General features: G+C 37.3%; 1 protein-coding gene across 1 annotated transcript in view; it reads right to left on the bottom strand.

The window, feature by feature from the left end:
• The window catches only part of LOC102456945 (macrophage mannose receptor 1), a 49,953-nt gene extending 31,709 nt beyond the window's left edge, over positions 1-18,244 (bottom strand). Inside the window, exons 1-11 of the mRNA XM_075922477.2 lie at positions 18,035-18,244; positions 12,899-13,300; positions 11,312-11,485; positions 8,463-8,627; positions 7,448-7,561; positions 5,589-5,735; positions 4,401-4,583; positions 3,773-3,930; positions 3,252-3,365; positions 2,512-2,627; positions 1,165-1,313 (exon numbers count right to left, since the gene is read on the bottom strand). Of these exons, the coding sequence (XP_075778592.2) occupies positions 1,165-1,313; positions 2,512-2,627; positions 3,252-3,365; positions 3,773-3,930; positions 4,401-4,583; positions 5,589-5,735; positions 7,448-7,561; positions 8,463-8,627; positions 11,312-11,485; positions 12,899-13,300; positions 18,035-18,095 (1,783 nt within the window). The 5' untranslated portion in view covers positions 18,096-18,244. The remainder of the gene's footprint in view (positions 1-1,164; positions 1,314-2,511; positions 2,628-3,251; positions 3,366-3,772; positions 3,931-4,400; positions 4,584-5,588; positions 5,736-7,447; positions 7,562-8,462; positions 8,628-11,311; positions 11,486-12,898; positions 13,301-18,034) is intronic.
• Positions 18,245-18,624: the final 380 nt, after the last annotated feature.

Genomic DNA, 18,624 nt, shown 5'->3' with positions numbered 1-18,624 from the left:
GAAAAAGCAGATCACTTTTTTGTGCTTTTGAAGTATGGATGTTCACTTTCTAAAGAAGATTTTTCAGAAGATCTCTTCCAAAAAAGCTTTTTTCAAAAGAAGCTTTGCAGTCTAGACGTACCCTTAGGCTATGTCTAGACTGCAAGCCTCTTTCAAAAGATACTTTCGAAAGAGCCTCTTTCGATAGAGAGCATCTAGACTGCACGCGGAACTTTCGAAAGAGCAAGCCGCTTTTTCGAAAGAAAGCACCCAGTGAGTCTGGATGCTCTCTTTCGAAGAAGCCCTATTTACATTCAAGAACGCCTTCTTTCGAAAGAAGCACTTTCGAAAGAAGGCGTTCTTCCTCGTGAAATGAGGTTTACCGCCGTCGAAAGAAAAGCCGCGTTCTTTCAATTTAATTTAGAAAGAACGCGGCTGCAGTCTAGACGCAGGTGAAGTTTTTTCGGAAAAAGGCTACTTTTCCCGAAAAAAACCCCTGAGTCTGGACACAGCCTTAGAGTGCCTCGTATTGCTGTGTGTAACAGGGTGTATTGGTCCTTTAAGAGTATAGGGGATCTAAAAGACCCTGTTCCAGGGACTTGGAATGAACATAGTCTCAGGAAATGTTCTGGTAGTGGAAGGGAGGAAGCAGCCCAGGCAATAAGGAGTTCCTCGTAGGGAGAAATATAGGATACTGTCCGTTTAAGGGCTCAGTAATAAGGAGCCCAGGAATGTAGGATGGAACAGGCTCTCTTCTCTTCCAGCCAGTTAGATTGACTGCCTGGCAAGAGAAGCCAGATCCACAAGGCTGAACTCCAGGGAGAGACAGCTATGAGAAGTGACTCAGTGAACAGCAAGTATTGGCAGAACAAGATCTCTGTGTGGATGGTGCAAGATCCAGAGATAAGTGTGACTTTTCAGTCTGCAGTGATAAGACCTAATGGCCTGAACTGTTTGTGGGCATTAAACCAGCGCTTGGAAATGGGAGGTAAGACTTGTAAGAAAGATTCTGGGGAGTCTGTAAGTGCCCTGTAGGGGGAGAACAAGAGGAGGCCATTACAGTGGGCACACTGGCCAAGACGGACTGCTCAGGAAGTTGCAGTGTGCATTAGGATTTACAAACCTGTGAGTGTATTACTGTACCATATAGACAACACCACACAAAGTGCCTATGACAAAGCATACCTGGCATTGCTGGACTCCAGTGAGTGTAGAGAACTGCTTCACCGTCGCTCCACTTGAAAGTCCCTTGTTTCTCTACATCTGAAAGACCGATCCAGAAATATTTTTCAGGCCTCAGCCCAATCAGACTAGTCAGATAGGCTTGCTCATACCTGTCAAGAGAGGAAGTGGCCAACTGAGATCAAACCTGATTTTCTCATAATTTGTTATGTCCTCAAAATACTAGAATTTCAAAAGCTGATCAAGTGCTGCATAGTTATATTTCCTCTCTGCTGTGAGGCACCATACTCTCTCTTTATCTGCATTAACTGTGTTCCAGTCTGCAATACCCTGCAGCCATTGTATAGCCCTCTTTTCTTTTCTCCGTTCTCCCAATCCCCAGCTCCAGGTTTTCACCTAGACCCTTTCAAACTATGCCCTTTGAGCCCTCTCTTTCATGCATAGGATCACCAGTCTCCCTGCGGCAGGTCCTTCATTTGCTTAAAGGGCTCATTCTTTTTTCTGTCTGTCCTCTTTCTGCTTATTTCCCCCCACCTTGTCTTCATTCTCATACCATCATTTCCTGCTGACACCACTCTAAAAGCAGACACTCTCCTAGGCTTCGATTTGCTATAGAGACTTGAATTTGGATTTTTGTTTTTGATCTGAAAAATCCTCCTATTATTGCCCTTTTTCCTAGCACCCCAAACTATTGTAATACACTTACAAAATTTAGTTTCAATAACATTTGTTTTTACATGGAAATGCCTCTCTGAGCTACATAGCTTGTAGTAGGAGTAATTATGCTATACCACTTGTTATATTCTGCTAATGTAACCACCACCAGGTGGATTTGAATCTGGGACCTCTGAAGCAGAGTTTAAGAGCCTCTACCCTCTGAACTAAAAGCCAGCTGGCTCCCAACCCATGCTGTAGAGGTATCTTGGTCTTAACTGTTGCTGCGGTCTAGGTACCACTTGAATTGTTCAGTAACCATACTAGGTGTGTAGGTTACACTAGCACTTATAAAGTAGACAAAGCCATGGCATGGGGTGATTGCTGGTAGAACAGAAATGTGATATTTCTAAAACAAACTTTTTTTCTGCCAAATATAGTTCTGACTTTTGTTTCACATATGCATAGTTTTACTTTCTATCTGCCTAGAGAACTGTCAAAAGAGAACATGTCAAAATATAATATTTAGTTTGAAAAGAAGTATTTTCTGAGTAATTTTTCACAATATAGAATATTTTTTGTTTTAATTCAAACTATTTTAAAATATTGATTTATCTATTTTAACACTACAAGCTTTTAGAAAAGTTCTTAAATATTTTGAAAAGTTTTAAGATTAAATTTATTTTTTTTTCATACCTGTCTTTAACAGTTGTTAGATAGCCTTTGCTCCTTTCACAGGTTTTCTTTGCCTCTGAAAATGTTACAAATGCATGTCCAATCAAGTAACAGTAAAAACCATGCCTTTTCCAGCCCTGTCAACATCAATCAGGAATGACCAGGAATCAGTAACAGACTGCAATATTGTATAACTCTACCCTTATAAAATGATATATTAGACACCCAATAATAAAGTTACAAAAGTAATTCATACTAAATCTATAATCCAAATAATGATTTGAAATAAAAAAATAAAGTGAGCACTGTACACTTTGCATTCTGTATTATGATTTAAATCAATATATTTGAAAATGTAGAAAAACATCCAAAATACGTAATAAATTTCTATTGTTTAACAGTGTGATTAAAACTGCCATTGAGATTATTTTTAATCATGGTTAATTTCTGAGTTAATTGTGTGAATTAACTGTAATTAATCTACAGCCCAAGTTGAAATATATCTACACCAACATGAATCATATATGCCCCAAACTACAATACCAGTTTCTGTCTCATTCAGACATTGTACTGAGAGAAAACATAGCACTATATATAAGTACATACAGGGGGGAGGAAGGGGAGAATTCAAATAATATTTCATTTCAATGAAGGACCACATTTTTTTCATTTTGAAAATCATTAGCAAACAAACTAGCAACTTGGAAGTAAAAAATACCAAATTACTTCAAGGATCTAAACAGAATTTATTTTGTCCTTACTTTCTGGCAGCCAGGATCAATGTGCTCCGCTGTTCTAGGAGTGTCTTGCAATAGATTTTTTTTGCAAAGGTATCCACATTTCTTATCACAAACATTGTCTGCCCAGTATCCATCCTGAAGGCAGTTTGGAGAAAAGATTATCAGTTAAAAGGAACTAAAATTCTTCAGAGAACTGCTTATGTTTTTTATAAAAAAAGAATTCCTTTAAAAGTAAAAAGAAATGTGCTTATTATTTCCCCAGGATTTTGGAGCATGAATTACAAAGAAACTACAGCAGTAGTTGAGTTGACCTGAAGAGTTGGGTGCAGAGTTACAAGGATTTCTGGATATGCTAGAGATGTAAATCATCATATCTGAATACTGATCTAAAATTTAAACCATAAACTTTATTGAGCAACTAGAGATATTATCATATGGTATTATCCTAAAACAAGTTATCCAGTTTTTCAATATCTAACTGAAAACTTTAAAAACCAGAAAATATAGGATGTTATTTCATCAATATAATTGCACTATTTTACCTGTCCTTTCATAACAACACAATCTTCTTGTCTGCTGTTTGCATAGGTTGGTTCTCCCTGGAGCCACTTGGTGTATGTCACAGGCATCTTATCACTCCATTCAAAATACATTTGAATCCCGAGGTCATTTAAACCAATCCACAGCTCATCAGTTGGCTCTGAGAACATAAATTCAGCTACATTTTTATCTACGTTGTAATAGTCTGCAGGAGCAGGATGCTATGAAGATGAGCTGAAATTGTTACATTGCATTATGAAGCCATTACAGATACATTGGCAATGATGTTCATTTTGATGTCTATTTCATTGTTCTTCCTTCATTCAAGAAGAGATAGGAAATGCCACCTGGTAAGCAAATTAGTCTACATAGCAGTGGTATTTGCTGCTCCTTTTATAACCACACAGTTACCCAGTGTTACAGTAACTAGTGCTGTGTTTTCCTTCAAAAGGTATGTTATAAGTTAACAGTGATGGTAAGTTAGTATAAATCATCCAGGATAGTTTATGCATATGTATGTGTGTGCTTACCTATACATATCCATATAAATTAAATATAAGCCATTAAAAAGCTATTTCTAATTTTTAAATTATCCATGTGTACAAATTACTGCCCTATAGCAATACTCACTGTACCCAAGTTGAGAAGCTATAAAGCTGTGCTCTTCAATGTTGTGGATACTGGCCAGATCACCACCCTCCTTTCTACAGGAAGTCAAGGCTTCTTTCCACACTTTGGGATCCCTATGGATCACATAACAGTAATCTGTGTATGGTAACCAACCTTCTGGGCATTTACTAGAAGCAGAGAGCTCTAAAATAAATAAAAATATTTCAGAACAATTCAAATTAGAGCACAGAGTAAGTTTGATTAACATTTGAAATTAATTATATAATTAATTAAAAAGAAAAGCAGAGTCAAGATACTGGAAGTATTTTTATCATTCTGCATATAAATATATGAGGCTATTAGATCTATTTGCTATGATACTCAGACGTCAGTGTAGAAAATATAAACCCATTCAAACAAGAGAAAAAAATGGGATCAGTGCAAAATGGACTTCACAGTTTGAACATATCAACATTGTAAAGTTCCACATTTGGACAAAATGAACATTTATAATTCCAGATGTAATATTTTCACAGAATGCATTCTTGTGCTTTGCATATTATTGAAACAGTAATAATTGCCTCTCTGATTATGTTTACTTTCCACATCATCACATTAAATAGTTTGACAGAGAAAAGAAGTCTGTCTTTCTAATCTAATCTGGATCTAATACTGTAGGATGCATTCCATGTGACTTTATCAGGAGGTGCTCTGAACACATACTGCAGTCTTTACAGGACTTCCAGCGATCACCCTGCTGCTTAAACATCTTGAATTCCTATTGGCTTTATGTGGGGAAGTACAATCCACTGTACTTTTTAGAGAAGTTAAATTACATCTGGATGTCCATGGTTTTTATGGTCACCTATGGTTTTATAAATTTAAAAAAACCCAAAAACTTAGGCATGCTTTGAGTTCTAGAATAGTAGTCAAAGTTTAGTCATCCTACTTTAGATAAATGAAATAACAGTATTCTTCTTAGAGCATCTAAAACAGGGAAATGGGGGAAATGGTTAGTTCTGTGTCACTGGAAAATGGAAATAAAATGGAACAGTGATTTTGTGTGTGTTTTAAAAAGGATTATTCTTGGATGAAACGAGTTTGCAATTTCATATAAATAAAAATGCTTTTCTATTGTACATCTTTGCAGACTAAATCCATATGATTTAAAGAAAAAGCTTTAATGCTAATTTTTATTGACTGACCAACCTGAAGGAAGAATGGAAGAATTCAAAGTGGAGTTTTCCTTTTTACAAATATAGCCAACTTTCTGATCACATTCACGGTTTTCCCATTTAGCATCTCTTCTAGGATTTAGTACTGCACAGATTTTCTCAGACTCCAGAGAAGGGCTTCCTTCAATAAATGAATTCAAAACCAGTAAATTTCCTTATTGGCAGTGCAAATTCTCATGCCATTAGGTAACGGAACAATCTAATATATAAAGTAGAACGTTCGTAAGTTTGTTTGCTAATAACTTGGACACTATAAGAGCTACCACTTTGCATGGAATACCCTTTCATCCAGAAGGTTTTAAGGTTCACAATCCTGCTGGAAAGGTATAACTAGTGGATTTCCGCAGGGGTCTGTTTTGGGTCCAGCTCTGTTCAATATCTTCATCAATGATTTAGATATTGGCATAGAAAGTAAGCTTATTAAGTTTGCAGATGATACCAAGCTGGGAGGGGTTGCAACTGCTCTGGAGGATAGGGTCATAATTCAAAATGATCTGGACAAATTAGAGAAATGGTCTGAGGTAAACAGGATGAAGTTTAATAAAGACAAATGTAAAGTGCTCCACTTAGGAAGGAACAATCAGTTTCACACATACAGAATGAGAAGTGACTGTCTAGGAAGGAATATGGCAGAAAGGGATCTAGGGGTTATAGTGGACCACAAGATGAATATGAGTCAACAGTGTGATGCTGTTGCAAAAAAAGCAAACATGATTCTGGGATGCATTAACAGGTGTGTTGTGAGCAAGTCATTCTCCAGCTCTACTATGCCCTAGTTAGGCCTCAGTTGGAGTATTGTGTCCAGTTCTGGGCACCGCATTTCAAGAAAGATGTGCAGAAATTGGAGAGGGTCCAGAGAAGAGCAAGGAGAATGATTAAAGGTCTAGAGAACATGACCTATGAAGGAAGGCTGAAGGAATTGCTTTTGTTTCAGCCACCCCTCCCACACTAGGTCCCGTGCCCGCTGCCTGCAGCCCCCAGCACCATCCAGGACTTACCCCCTCCCGCCCGCGAGGTTACATAAGCAACCCTTTCCCCCTGTCCCCGTGCCAGCACACAGTGCCCCGACCCCCACATGCACAATGGCTCGACCACCTGCTCTGTCCTCCGTGGCACCTGCAGTCCCGAGAGCAAGCTAGGGTGCCCTTCCCGCATGTAACCTCCCCCCCACCCTAGGAATGATGCAGAACTATATTGTAATCTCTATAGAAATCAGTGCAACCTTTCTACCATTCAAAAAAAGATAATGGACTACTGTTTTTCTACATTTTGTTCCTCCTGTTTCCCAAGTAACACCGGGTAACTTCAGCTAGAATATTTATACTTTTCACATGTATTGATTAGGGACTCTGCATTTCATTGGTTTTTTTTATATTGAAGCAAAAGAAATTGTGTTAAAAATGAAGCCCTCTGCCACTGAGAGCTAACACTTGGAGACACAATCAAACTGAGATTGTGAGTTTTAAGGGGACACAAAGGGAATGACAGCTGTCTCAATTAACATAAAATAAATGCCTTATATAATCCAGCTGTTACCTGGACAGAAGCTAAATAGGATTTTATTACATTTTACTTGAGATACAGGATTTTTCCTTTCTTTTCTAATGAACTTGGTTTCTTTAAGATGATTATTTCTGTTTTATTATTTTCAGATTATGTATTTTAAACCCCCCTCTACTGTTGGATCTTTAAAATGGAACTCAGCTTCAGCAAAGTTCTAATCATATAGCTTAGTGCATTTTTGTGGGATAGTGCAAGATTGTGACTGAGATCCCATTCAACATTCTAGCTGCAAATTTTCATCCTAAAAAACATTCTAAAAATTACCCCTACCTGGAGCCCAGTTTAGATATCTAAAAGGGCTGCCACCACTCCATTGCCATCCACTGTTGAAATTCAGACTGTTAAGTCCAATCCAGAGAGCAGACCTCATCTTGCCAATCAAATCTAAGAAACCAAAGAAATGAAAATAATTATCATACCTCTGTTGTAAAATATTTTACAGCCGCAATATTTCCAAGAGGCTATTAGCTTTCTGCTTATAGTGGTTTCTGAAAGCCAACATGTTTTTTGTGTTTACTCGTAGAAAATACACTATATTGTTATTAAAATATACTATTTAAAATATAAGTGTTAATTTAGTAACAATTTAGTTTTTGGTCATAGATGATCAGAGGATGACAAAAATACAAGTTACACATTATTTTATTTGAAGTTGCTGTCATTAACCACAGTATTTAATGTCTGCAATAAACTTTGGAAATGAAAGGTATTAAGTACTGAAAATAATATTTGTATCACTAAATTCACATTAAGTTTTGATACAAAATGATTCAAAGGCTCATTCGGACAGAACCTCTACATATGTGCACAATATTTATGTGAGTTACAAACAGGGTTAATCCAGATACGTGCTTTATAAAAAAGGAAATTCTTACAATGTTGTCTGTGTTGGAATTTCTATAGGTGGAACAGTTGATTTTCCTATACTATAAGGTCAGTATCCATTGTACTATGCACCGAAAAGGTCTTCCTTCTGTGTTATCATGCTAAAGACATTTTCGTAAAATACTTTCCTTTGAGGTTAATCCAACTCCCACCTAAGTCAATTTTCTATTTACTTTAAAGGGAACAGAATCAATTCTTCATAAGTTATTTGTATGGAAGTTCCACATTTTGTTTAAAAAACAAGTTTCTGTGTTTAGGTTTTTTTCCTATGGATTAGCACAATGCCAATAGTCAATGATCTCAATAATTACTATGTATGATTAAACCACTCAAAAGTTAGTGATCCAACATAAAAAAAAATAAACTCATGTTTTCACTCAGGATTGCTTTCATAAATTACCTCTTAGATACATTTGCTCATGTATCTCTGTAATACTTAATAATTCTGCGTTCTGTTGCTGGCAGCTCTTCCGTGCTTGGTGCCATGTTAGAGCTGATTGGAAGTTTATCTGGTAGTGAATGCCTGTCAAGGGGTCCGTAGTCCAGAATCTGCTAGTTTCATTAGCTGCATGAGAGAAATGAGATACAATGTTGCTGTTCATTTTACTCAATGCATATAAAATAAATAATACCATTTAACTAAGTGTACTTGTAAAACCACACTGTTCCAACAGAGAAAACAGATTCCTTTGCTTAAAAACGGGATTCTAGTCAGTTTCATAGCTCAAACATCAAACTAGAAAGAAAGAAAGAAAGAAAGAAAGAAAGAAAGAAAGAAAGAAAGAAAGAAAGAAAGAAAGAAAGAAAGAAAGAAAGAAAGAAAGAAAGAAAGAAAGAAAGAAAGAAAGAAAGAAAGAAAGAAAGAAAGAAAGAAAGAAAGAAAGGCAATGGTGGAAAATCCTGTTTTTTTTCTCCATGATACTAGAAGGCCGCAATCATAACAGATTTCGCACGTTTCCATAGTAAGCAGTAGAGGGGTAGGTGAGAATTTGTGGTTTATGTCCAAAGGATCATTAAAAAAGGAATAGAGAATAAAACAGAAAATATCTTATTGCCTCTATATAAAACAATAGTATGCCCACATCTTGAATACTGGTACAGATGTGGTTGCCTCATCTCAAAAAACACATATTGGCATTAGAAAAGGTTCAGAAAAGAGCAACAAAAATTATTAGGGGTTTGGAACAGGTCTTGTCTGAAGAGAGATTAAAAAGACTTGGACTTTTCATCTTAGAAAATAAGAGAGTAAGGGGGGATATGATAGAGGTCTTTAAAACCATGACTGGTACGGAAAAAATGAATAAGGAAAAGTTATTTATTTATTCCCACAATATAAGAACTAGGGGTCACCAAATAAAATTAATAGGCAGCAGGTTTAAAACAAACAAAAGAAAGGTTTTTTTTTCACTCAGCACACAGTCAACATGTGGAACTCCTTGCCACAGAATGTAGTGAAGGTTAGGACTTTAACAGGGTTCAAGAAAGAGCTAGATAGATTCACGGAGGTTAGGTTCATCGATGGCTATTAGCCAGGATGGGTAGGAATGGTGTTCCTAACCTCTGTTTCTCTGGAGTGGGTGACAGGGGAGAGATTACGTGAGGATTACCTGTTGTGTTCCCTTCCTCTGGGGCATTTAGTATTGGCCACTGTTGGCAGACAGGATTCTGGCCTGGATGGACTATTGGTCTGACCCAGAATGGACATTCTTATGTTCTTATCTACACAATTATAAAGCACATCTCTGGGGTATCTCTGTGCACCTTCCCATGACACTGTATTTGGGAGATGGCATCAGACAAGTCTAGGAAAGATTAGAGTTGACTCAACAGTCATTGTGCCCTCAGGAATGAGTTATATATTTCTAGTTTTATCTCTAGTTTCAGCGCTATGGCTGGCTGAACTACAATTACAAACATCTTCATTGGCTAATTAAGGCAGATTCACAGTTGCTTTTCATCACAGGAGAGGCACGATACAGTCAGAGCACACTGGTGAATCTGGCCTTTGACTTCTTTTCTGAAAAAGCAAGGAAATTAACAGCAAATGGCAACACTGATGCAATATTAAGGTTGAGATTGCATTTATATTATCTTCTGGAAATTGAGAGTTAAACTTCTTAGTGAGACCTTCACTCTGACCTCAAGTGTATCCATTTTAATAGGGTCTCAGAGTCATCGATTTTAAGTCCAGAAGGGACCATTAAATCATCTAGTCTGACCTCCTGTAAATCACAGCATGCAGCACCCACACACTAAGCTGATATTAAATTAACTGATATTAAATCAAAGTATTGCATTTCATAGGAGACTAGTCTAGTATGCACTACAGGCTGAGAATAAAGAGGACTGAGTGCTAGAGACCTGTGTAATGGGAATAATTAAGTGAGATATACTCAGATAATCTGGTGTATGACCTGTATCCACTGGTCACAATCTGACCTGTGGGAAAATTCCTTCCTGACCCCACTTATGGCTACTAACTGCATATGCGGCGAGGAGTCCTGTGGCACCTTATAGACTAACTGAAGTGTAGGAGCATAAGCTTTCATGCATGCATCTGATGAAGTGGGTCTTTGCCCACGAAAGCTTATGCTCCTACACTTCAGTTAGTCTATAAGGTGCCGCAGGACTCCTTGCCGCTTTTGCAGATTCAGACCAACATGGCTACCCCTCTGATACTTAACTGCATATGCGACTCTCTAGGAAGATTTTAATGGCCTGATTCTACACCCTTACTCACACTGGGACAGATTCTGTGGTTCCATTCTCTTCTCTTTGCACAACACAGAAGACTATAGATACCTAGCACAGCCAAATCCTACATCACACTACCTGTAACTCCAACATAAGGGACTGTGAGAGGTGCAGAGGCAAGTAGCTCTTTAGGCAGCTGATAATGGCTCCCTGATTCACTAGTGGCTTTACACTGATTGTAGTAGGATTAGAATTGCCTAGAGATGGCGATCAAAGCTCTGCATTTGATAACACTGACCAAGGCACTGGTTGCCATATGGAAATCGCCAGAGCTTCTTTTCTATTAATATAGATGTACGTGGGTAACATTTTTTGGCTGCCTTATACTGTATTAAAATTTAGATATTGCCCTGTAAAAACTTTTATAAGGTGAAGACAGAAGATGAGGTAAAATATATCAGTTCAAGTTTTTGCCTTATGAACACAACACCGTAAGTGATATTTCAACAGTCTAGTTCCTAACTACATGCTTTTATGTCAACATTCAGAACTTACATTTTAATGGGCAAAATCCATACAATTGGTCTGTGTCAAAGTCTGCTGTTGTTGCACACCAAAGCCAGCCATCTGACCTTGCAGCATCTGTACACTCAGCATACCATTTGCCACTCAGCTTGAAAGGGAAGACGCAGGGTGCCCCATTGGCATTTCCTAGCAGTGTAAATAAATCTGAGGATACAAAATGATAAAATTCAGTATAGAAATAGTGTAGTATAACACTAAGGACATTTGAGGTACCCTCCTCTCTAATCCTCTGTATCACATGCAGGAGGGCACTGCATGAAGGGTCACTGGTGGGCCACTGGTACTCTCAGAGCAGCAAAAGATAGAAAAGGAAGCACTGGAGCATGTGTGACTTAAGGCTCATCTCCACTACTGAGTGGATTGATGCTGTAGTGATCAATCTACCAGGGATAGATTTAGTGGGTCTAGTGAAGACCCAGTCATTCAACTGCCAATTGCTTGAATGTCAACACCAGTGCTCCAGTAGAACAAAGTGAGGTGAATGAGTTGATAGGAGAGTTTTCCCTGTTGACCTAGCATGGTGTGGATTATACAGAAAGTAAATCTAAGGTAGGTTGACTTGAGGTACACTTTTAATGTGACTCAAATTGCATAGCTTAGATCAACATAGTATAGACCTGCCCTTATACATTTGTTCAGCGTTATAGTTAGCAGTTACAGCTGGAAACTGAACCTTCAGAATTCATGCTCATGAGCTGGTGCATGCAGCTAGTTATTTTCACTAAATTAATTCCATGATAAGTTTTTTGAATGGAAGAAATTACATTCCTCTTATAGCTTCATTTTTAGTAATTGTACATTTTAACTAAATATATTTTCAATTCACCATTAAAAGGACTTTTCATCTTCTAAAGTCACTTACAGCATATGGAGTTGTATATAGAATTGATTTTCTTTTCTGATATTAATGATTTAATTAACCAATTAATTAAAGTTGAAGTGTGAAGTAAGTAGAGATAAATTTGTGCCTCTTATCCAGTAAGTACAATGTAATTTATCTGCACATATAGAATAATAGAATACTAGAACAAGAAGGGATCTCGAGAGATCATCAAGCCCAGTCCCCTGACCTCACGGCAGGACCAAGCACCATCTATATTATCCCTTATAGATGCCTATCCAATCTGCTCTTAAATATCTCCAGTGATTGAGATTCCACAACCTCCCTAGGCAATTTATTTTAGTGTTTAGCCACCCAGACTATTAGGAGGTTTTTCCTAATTTCCAACCTAATATACATAGCAGTTGAATAGCTATAGTTACATTTAATAATTAGAAATAATATAATTCCATTTTAATTTTACAAATAAGACAACAAGTATTAGAGGTTTGTTTCCTTGAAGGTGCTGAACAAATCATATCAGGATATGACGTGTGTGTAAAGTGAAGAGTGTGTTTGCAGGGCTGGAATGCATAAGGCAAGTCATGCTCTACCAGAGTCTCATACGAGAACTGAGCATGGCTCATTCTATGATTAGATGAATATAAATCTAGGTACTCTGACACAGACTCAAAAGTTAGTTCAGGAGAATAAAGAGTTTAAATTTCAGACTTTACCTTCATAGCCCTGAGAACACAAATCATCCATGGCTCCATAGATCTTCCACTTACTCGTCACACTTGGTTCCTTCTGTAGCATCATATTTCCTTTTTCTCTGCTGCCAGAGTTAAAAAAAAAATCTTCTCCTTTGATTGCAAGAAGGGTCTCATTTCTGCATTCCCACTGTTGGAGTTCACTTGTTTTATTACAAGGATACAGAGTAACCATCACCTGGTCTTTCTTTGAAGGCACTCCCAAACATAGCCGTAATGCTACACTCATCAGCTGGTGGTCAGACACCCACCTGAATTTTTGTGACTCAGTGTCCTGGTTGCAAGAGGCAGTTGTGACAGATCTAGAACTGTGAGCTTGCACACAGTGCTTGAGGTCTTCATTATAGATTAAAAATATTTCATTATCTGCAAAACAAAATGTGAATACTTAATGTGTTTGGGTTCAAGAAAGTGTGAGGGGAAAGCAGTAAGTAGGTGTGAGGTGTTGTTTTGTTGAATCAAGGATGAGCCTTTTATCCATGGCAAATGGTTGTGGGTTCAAGTCCCACATAGTGATGGAGGCAGTATCTTCAGGTGCCCTAGTAAGTAAGTAGTCAAAAAAATAAATCAGATGTGAATTGTGAATATATAACACAGGGAGACAATCAAGCTAACAAGAAATGTAACCATTTATTTTATATCACATTTTAACAAGGCAATAATTGTAATGAAACTTTCTTTTTTCCTTTAACTTTGTTCCAAAACACACTTCTTCCAAGAAACATTTCTGGATGCACTAAATGCCCCGATAACAACTAGGTGGGTGAAACCAGACAATTATGGCACTCTTGAATGAACTCACCCAGGAAAATGATAAAAAACAAAACTATCCTATCACCTAGGGTGAACACTTTTCACAAAGCAATCACTCTATGTCTGATTTATCAGGCCTCATCTTCAAAGGAAACCTGTACAGAACTTCTTAAAAACAACTGGGACCTTAAATTCATAACTCTGCGAGACACTAGCAATCGTAGTCTGAACAGAGCAATTGGATTTAGGGCTGATTACAACAATCTGTAACTCACCAACCCTCTCTTTTTGTCCTATGACTGCAGAGGCATTAATTCTGCCTTGAATGGTTCCTTACCATATGTGCTAATTACTTATGCTGAACAATCTGTTCCCCTTTGCATTTTGCTGTACTTTTTCCAGACCTAAAGAAGACCTTGGTATGGATCAAAAGCCTGTATCTCCCACCAGTAGAAAGGGTCCAACAAAAGACATGATCTCACCCACCTTGTCTCTCTAATATCCTGACATTGATATGTCTACAACTACATCGTATACAAAAACAGTAGCATGTTATCCTGCACAATTTCCTACGCCCTATCACTAGCACAAAGTAAGAATCTAATACAAGTACTGTTGACTGATCACAGTTAACTCATGTGATTAACTCAAATAAATCAGGCTTGATTTAAAAAAATAATAAATGTATTGCATTTGAATCGCATTGTTAAACAATAGAATACCAATTGAAATGTACTGGTTTTGGATATTTTTCTACCTTTTCAAATATATTGATTTCAATTACAACATAGAATGAAAAGTATACATTACTCACTTTATGTTATTATTTTTATAACAAAAATTTGTACAGTAAAAATGATAGACAAAAGAAACCATATATGAAACAATATTTTTCAGTTCACTCGAAGTACTGTAGTGCAGTCTTTTTATCATGAAAGTGTAACTTACAAATACAGATTTTTTGTTACATAAAGAAAACACACAAAGGAAAACTTTAGCACCTAGAAGACCACTCAGTCCTACTTCTTGTTCCACTGCCCACTTCTTATTTACAATGTCAACAAAAAGTGAGAACAAGCATTCACAGGGGACTTTTGTATGACCTTGCAACGTCATGCATTTGACATGCCAGATATACTTAACATTTGTATTTCCCTTCATGCTTTGTTCACCATTCCAGAAGATGCTTCCATGCTGATGACACCCATTAAAAATAATGTATTAATTAAATTTGTGACTGAACTGCTTGGAGGGGAATTATATGTCTCCTGCTCTGTTTTACCTGCAATCTGCCATATATTTCATGTTATAGCAGATTCAGATGATGACCTAGCACATTTTCACTTTAAGAATACTTTCCCTGAAGATTTGACAAAATGCAAAGGAGGTACCAATGTGAGATATCTAAGGATAACTAAAGTACTGGACCAAAGATTTAAGAATCTCAAATGTCTTCCAAAATCTGAGAGGCATGAGGCGTGGAGCATGCTTTAAGAGGTCTTAAAAGAGTAACACCCTAACGTGGAAACAACAGAACCAGAACTATTGAAAAAAATCAACCTTCTGCTGGTGTCCTTTGACTCAGATGATGAATATGAACATGTATCAGTCCTCCCTGCTTTGGATGATTATCAAACAGAAACTGTCATCAGCATGGAATCTTCTGGAATGATGGTTGAAGACTGAAGGGACATGTGAATCTTTGGAGGTTGTCTGCCACACAAATGCCTGTTTTTACTTTCAGGTGACATGGTAAATAAGAAGTGGGCATATTATCTTCTTCAAATATAAACAAACATGTTTCTTTGAGCAATTGACTGAACAGAAAACAGGATTGAGTAGACTTGGTGACTCTAAAGTTTTCGATTGTTTTATTTTTGAAAGCAGCTACTTTTAATACATTTTTCTTCTTTTGTAAGTTAAACTTTCATGATAAAGAGAATTCACTACAGTTTTTGTATTAGGTAAACTGAAAAATTCTATTTATTTTATTTTTTATAGTGTAAATATTTGTAACCAAAAATAAAATGTGCAATGTACTCTTTTACTCTGTGTTGTAATTAAAATCAATATATTTGAAAATGTAGAAAATATCAAAAATTATTGAAGTAAATGATATTCTATTATTAACAGTGTAATTAATTGCAATTAATTTTTTACTCTCTTGACCTCCCTAAATGTAACAAATACAGTCAGATGATAGGCAAATTCCAACTACAATAACAAAACACAGTATGTAAAAGTATGGTTAAGCAACATCACAGTTCACATAAACAGGAATCCTTCTTTTTCATTTGTTGTCAATGTATATGCATGGGTGGTGAGTGCCAGGAGACGCTTGCCTCATTTGTCCCAGTGGATACTAAGAAGAAAAACTGGATTAAATGGTTAAAAGATAATAAAAAATTAATGATGGAGGCTGCAAAGGGGCCAATAGCCGACTCACCTAGTGCAATATTACATATATCTTGCTACATTAACTTTTCTAAGTCAAGCAACTCTATCTTTTATGGAATTTTTAAGTTAAAAAAACCTCTTTCATATGTAGGCCCAGGACTGCTTCAGTTCTGCTTCTGATCAGTAATTTTAAACAATCCATTACCCACAATTCCATGCTGCAATCAGGGCTGCCAACAATTGTCCCAGGGCCCAGAGATTTAAAAGCACCCAGGGCTCCTAGCTGCCTCTTTTGTGGCAGCAGCCTTTGAAATTGTTGATGGAGCTCCAGGCCCTTGAAATCGTTGCTGGAGACCAGGGTAGAATTGAGGGCTAGCTAGGGGAGGCTAGCCTCTAGCTCCATCTCTTCCACCTGAGGCCACACTCCTTGCACCGAAGCTCCTGCTCATTCCAGGAGGCCCAGAGCCAATCCCCTCCCCGTATTGCCCAGGGCGCAGTGAAGTTGTCTCCAGCCCATGTTACAGTTTTAGTAGGATTACAGAATATCTTATCAAACAGAATTTTATAGACATGTATTGATTCCAAATACTTTATTAGGTACAGTTTAAGATGGAAAGGGAATTATTCCATACTATCTCTAAATATACCAAACTTGGATGTCCAAATTTAAGGTTCTAAATCAATATTTAAGTATCTAAATAGAATTAGACTCATTTTCAGAGAACCAGAGCACTCATAGCTCCCTGTGACGCCCACTCCTAAGGGCTAGAATTTGTGTTGTAACATCACAGCTTTGTGATGCACAGAGTTGAAGACATGTTGGAGAAGAATCTGGAACTCCCTGAGCCACCATGAAAAAAGGTAATATTGTTACTCAGGCACTGGACTGATATCAGAGGACTTGGGTTCAATTCTCAGCCTGCCCACCATTTTCATCCCCTGAACACTCATTTTCTCTAATTTTTCTAATTGAAATCAAGCATGTAAATTTTTCATGTATTTAAAAAAATTACTTCAGTTAAAGTCCTGAACAATGCTGAGTACAGCTGCTACTGTATTTATAAAGAAGTGCTTAACTTAGTGGCCCCAGTGCCAGTTAGTGCCTCTAAGTGCAAGTTAGTACTAATAATAAGTATAATAAGAATAGTTCCTTGTGGGATACCAGTAAAGTTCCCACTTCAGCTGCAGCTGTGCAATCCTTTCAAATGGATTCTAGTGGCTGATGAAGAACAGAGTGAAGACCAGGCTCTATGCTCACTTAAGTCCTCTTTTGGATGGCTAATGTTTTTTGCAGTGCTAACAGGGAGCGGTAGCTTTACTTAGCAGTTGTGTTGTGTGATCCTTTCACTGAAAGACAGGGGAAGGCTGGTTGCATCCTGTTCCCATCAATGTACGCTCTACCATGATCTAGTCCAGCAGTTCTTATTCTGAGTTAAATAGCCACAAACAACATAACTCTGCCCAGTGCTAATGCCAACAACCAGTTTTTACCTACATCCTCGATACTTTCTTACATTCAAGCTTATATATTTCTAACAACAATCTCTTATCTCCACTCCATAACCAATTATTCATTTGCTAGTCACATCATATCTTTTACAAACTCATCAAAAGTGGAAGAAGGTACAGCTCCAATACAGTAGTTTGCTTTTTAAAATAGACATATATTGCTGATTAAATCAGCTCACACAAGCATCTTTAATACTATATGTAAGTGCGTCTCCATCTGCTGTTACTTCTACTCTTCTGCTGCTTCTGTAGATATACACCTTCTGACAAAAGTCTAACACATCTGGATAAGGATCTTTATCCCATTTCTTTAAACCTCTCAAATTAGAATTAATAAGAAATGTGAAATAATCAGATTGCACCAGATCACCAAAGGAAAAGCATGAAAAAGAGAAGCACTTTCATATCCAGTTTTATAGCAGAGACAAAACGGGGACTTACCCAGTAGCTGCAAAGCACTGTGAATGAGGGAGAGAAAAACCAACAACATGGAGAGAATCATCACAAATGCTTAACTCCTTTCCATCAAGAGATGAGCCGTAATTAGTTGCTGTCAATACAATCCTTCTCAAACAAGCTAGGTGGCAGGTCCTCCTCAGTTTCAAAAGGCTGATAGATCAGGGGAAAGCTCTAGGCTCTAAATAAGGAAATATCCGGTCACATGTGGCTCTTTAAAATAACACAAACTCCTAGTGTAAACTTTGCTCCTAAGTCCAAAGTTTCCTTCCACAGAAGTACAGGCAACAGGGTAACCACAGGTCAATACAGTTTTTCTGGATTTATGTTAGTTTGACAGACATTGTCAGGTCAATCAACTCTCTAGTGAAGATATCAGGGAGCAAACAGAGTAAGAGTTCAAAGCTGTTCCCTCTCCTTCAAAAATGAATGTTTAATTCACGAAAACATACTTGGCAAAGCAGTGGTGGAACAGAGAATAGCAAACAGGTTTTGTGATACTTAGGTTTTATCTTTAGATAGATAGATAGATAGATAGATAGATAGATAGATAGATAGATAGATAGATAGATAGA

Source organism: Pelodiscus sinensis, chromosome 2, assembly GCF_052426305.1.
Source record: "Pelodiscus sinensis isolate ZL-2025 chromosome 2, ASM5242630v1, whole genome shotgun sequence".
Taxonomy (NCBI): Eukaryota; Metazoa; Chordata; order Testudines; family Trionychidae; genus Pelodiscus; species Pelodiscus sinensis.
This window is presented reverse-complemented; position numbering and strand designations above follow the sequence as displayed.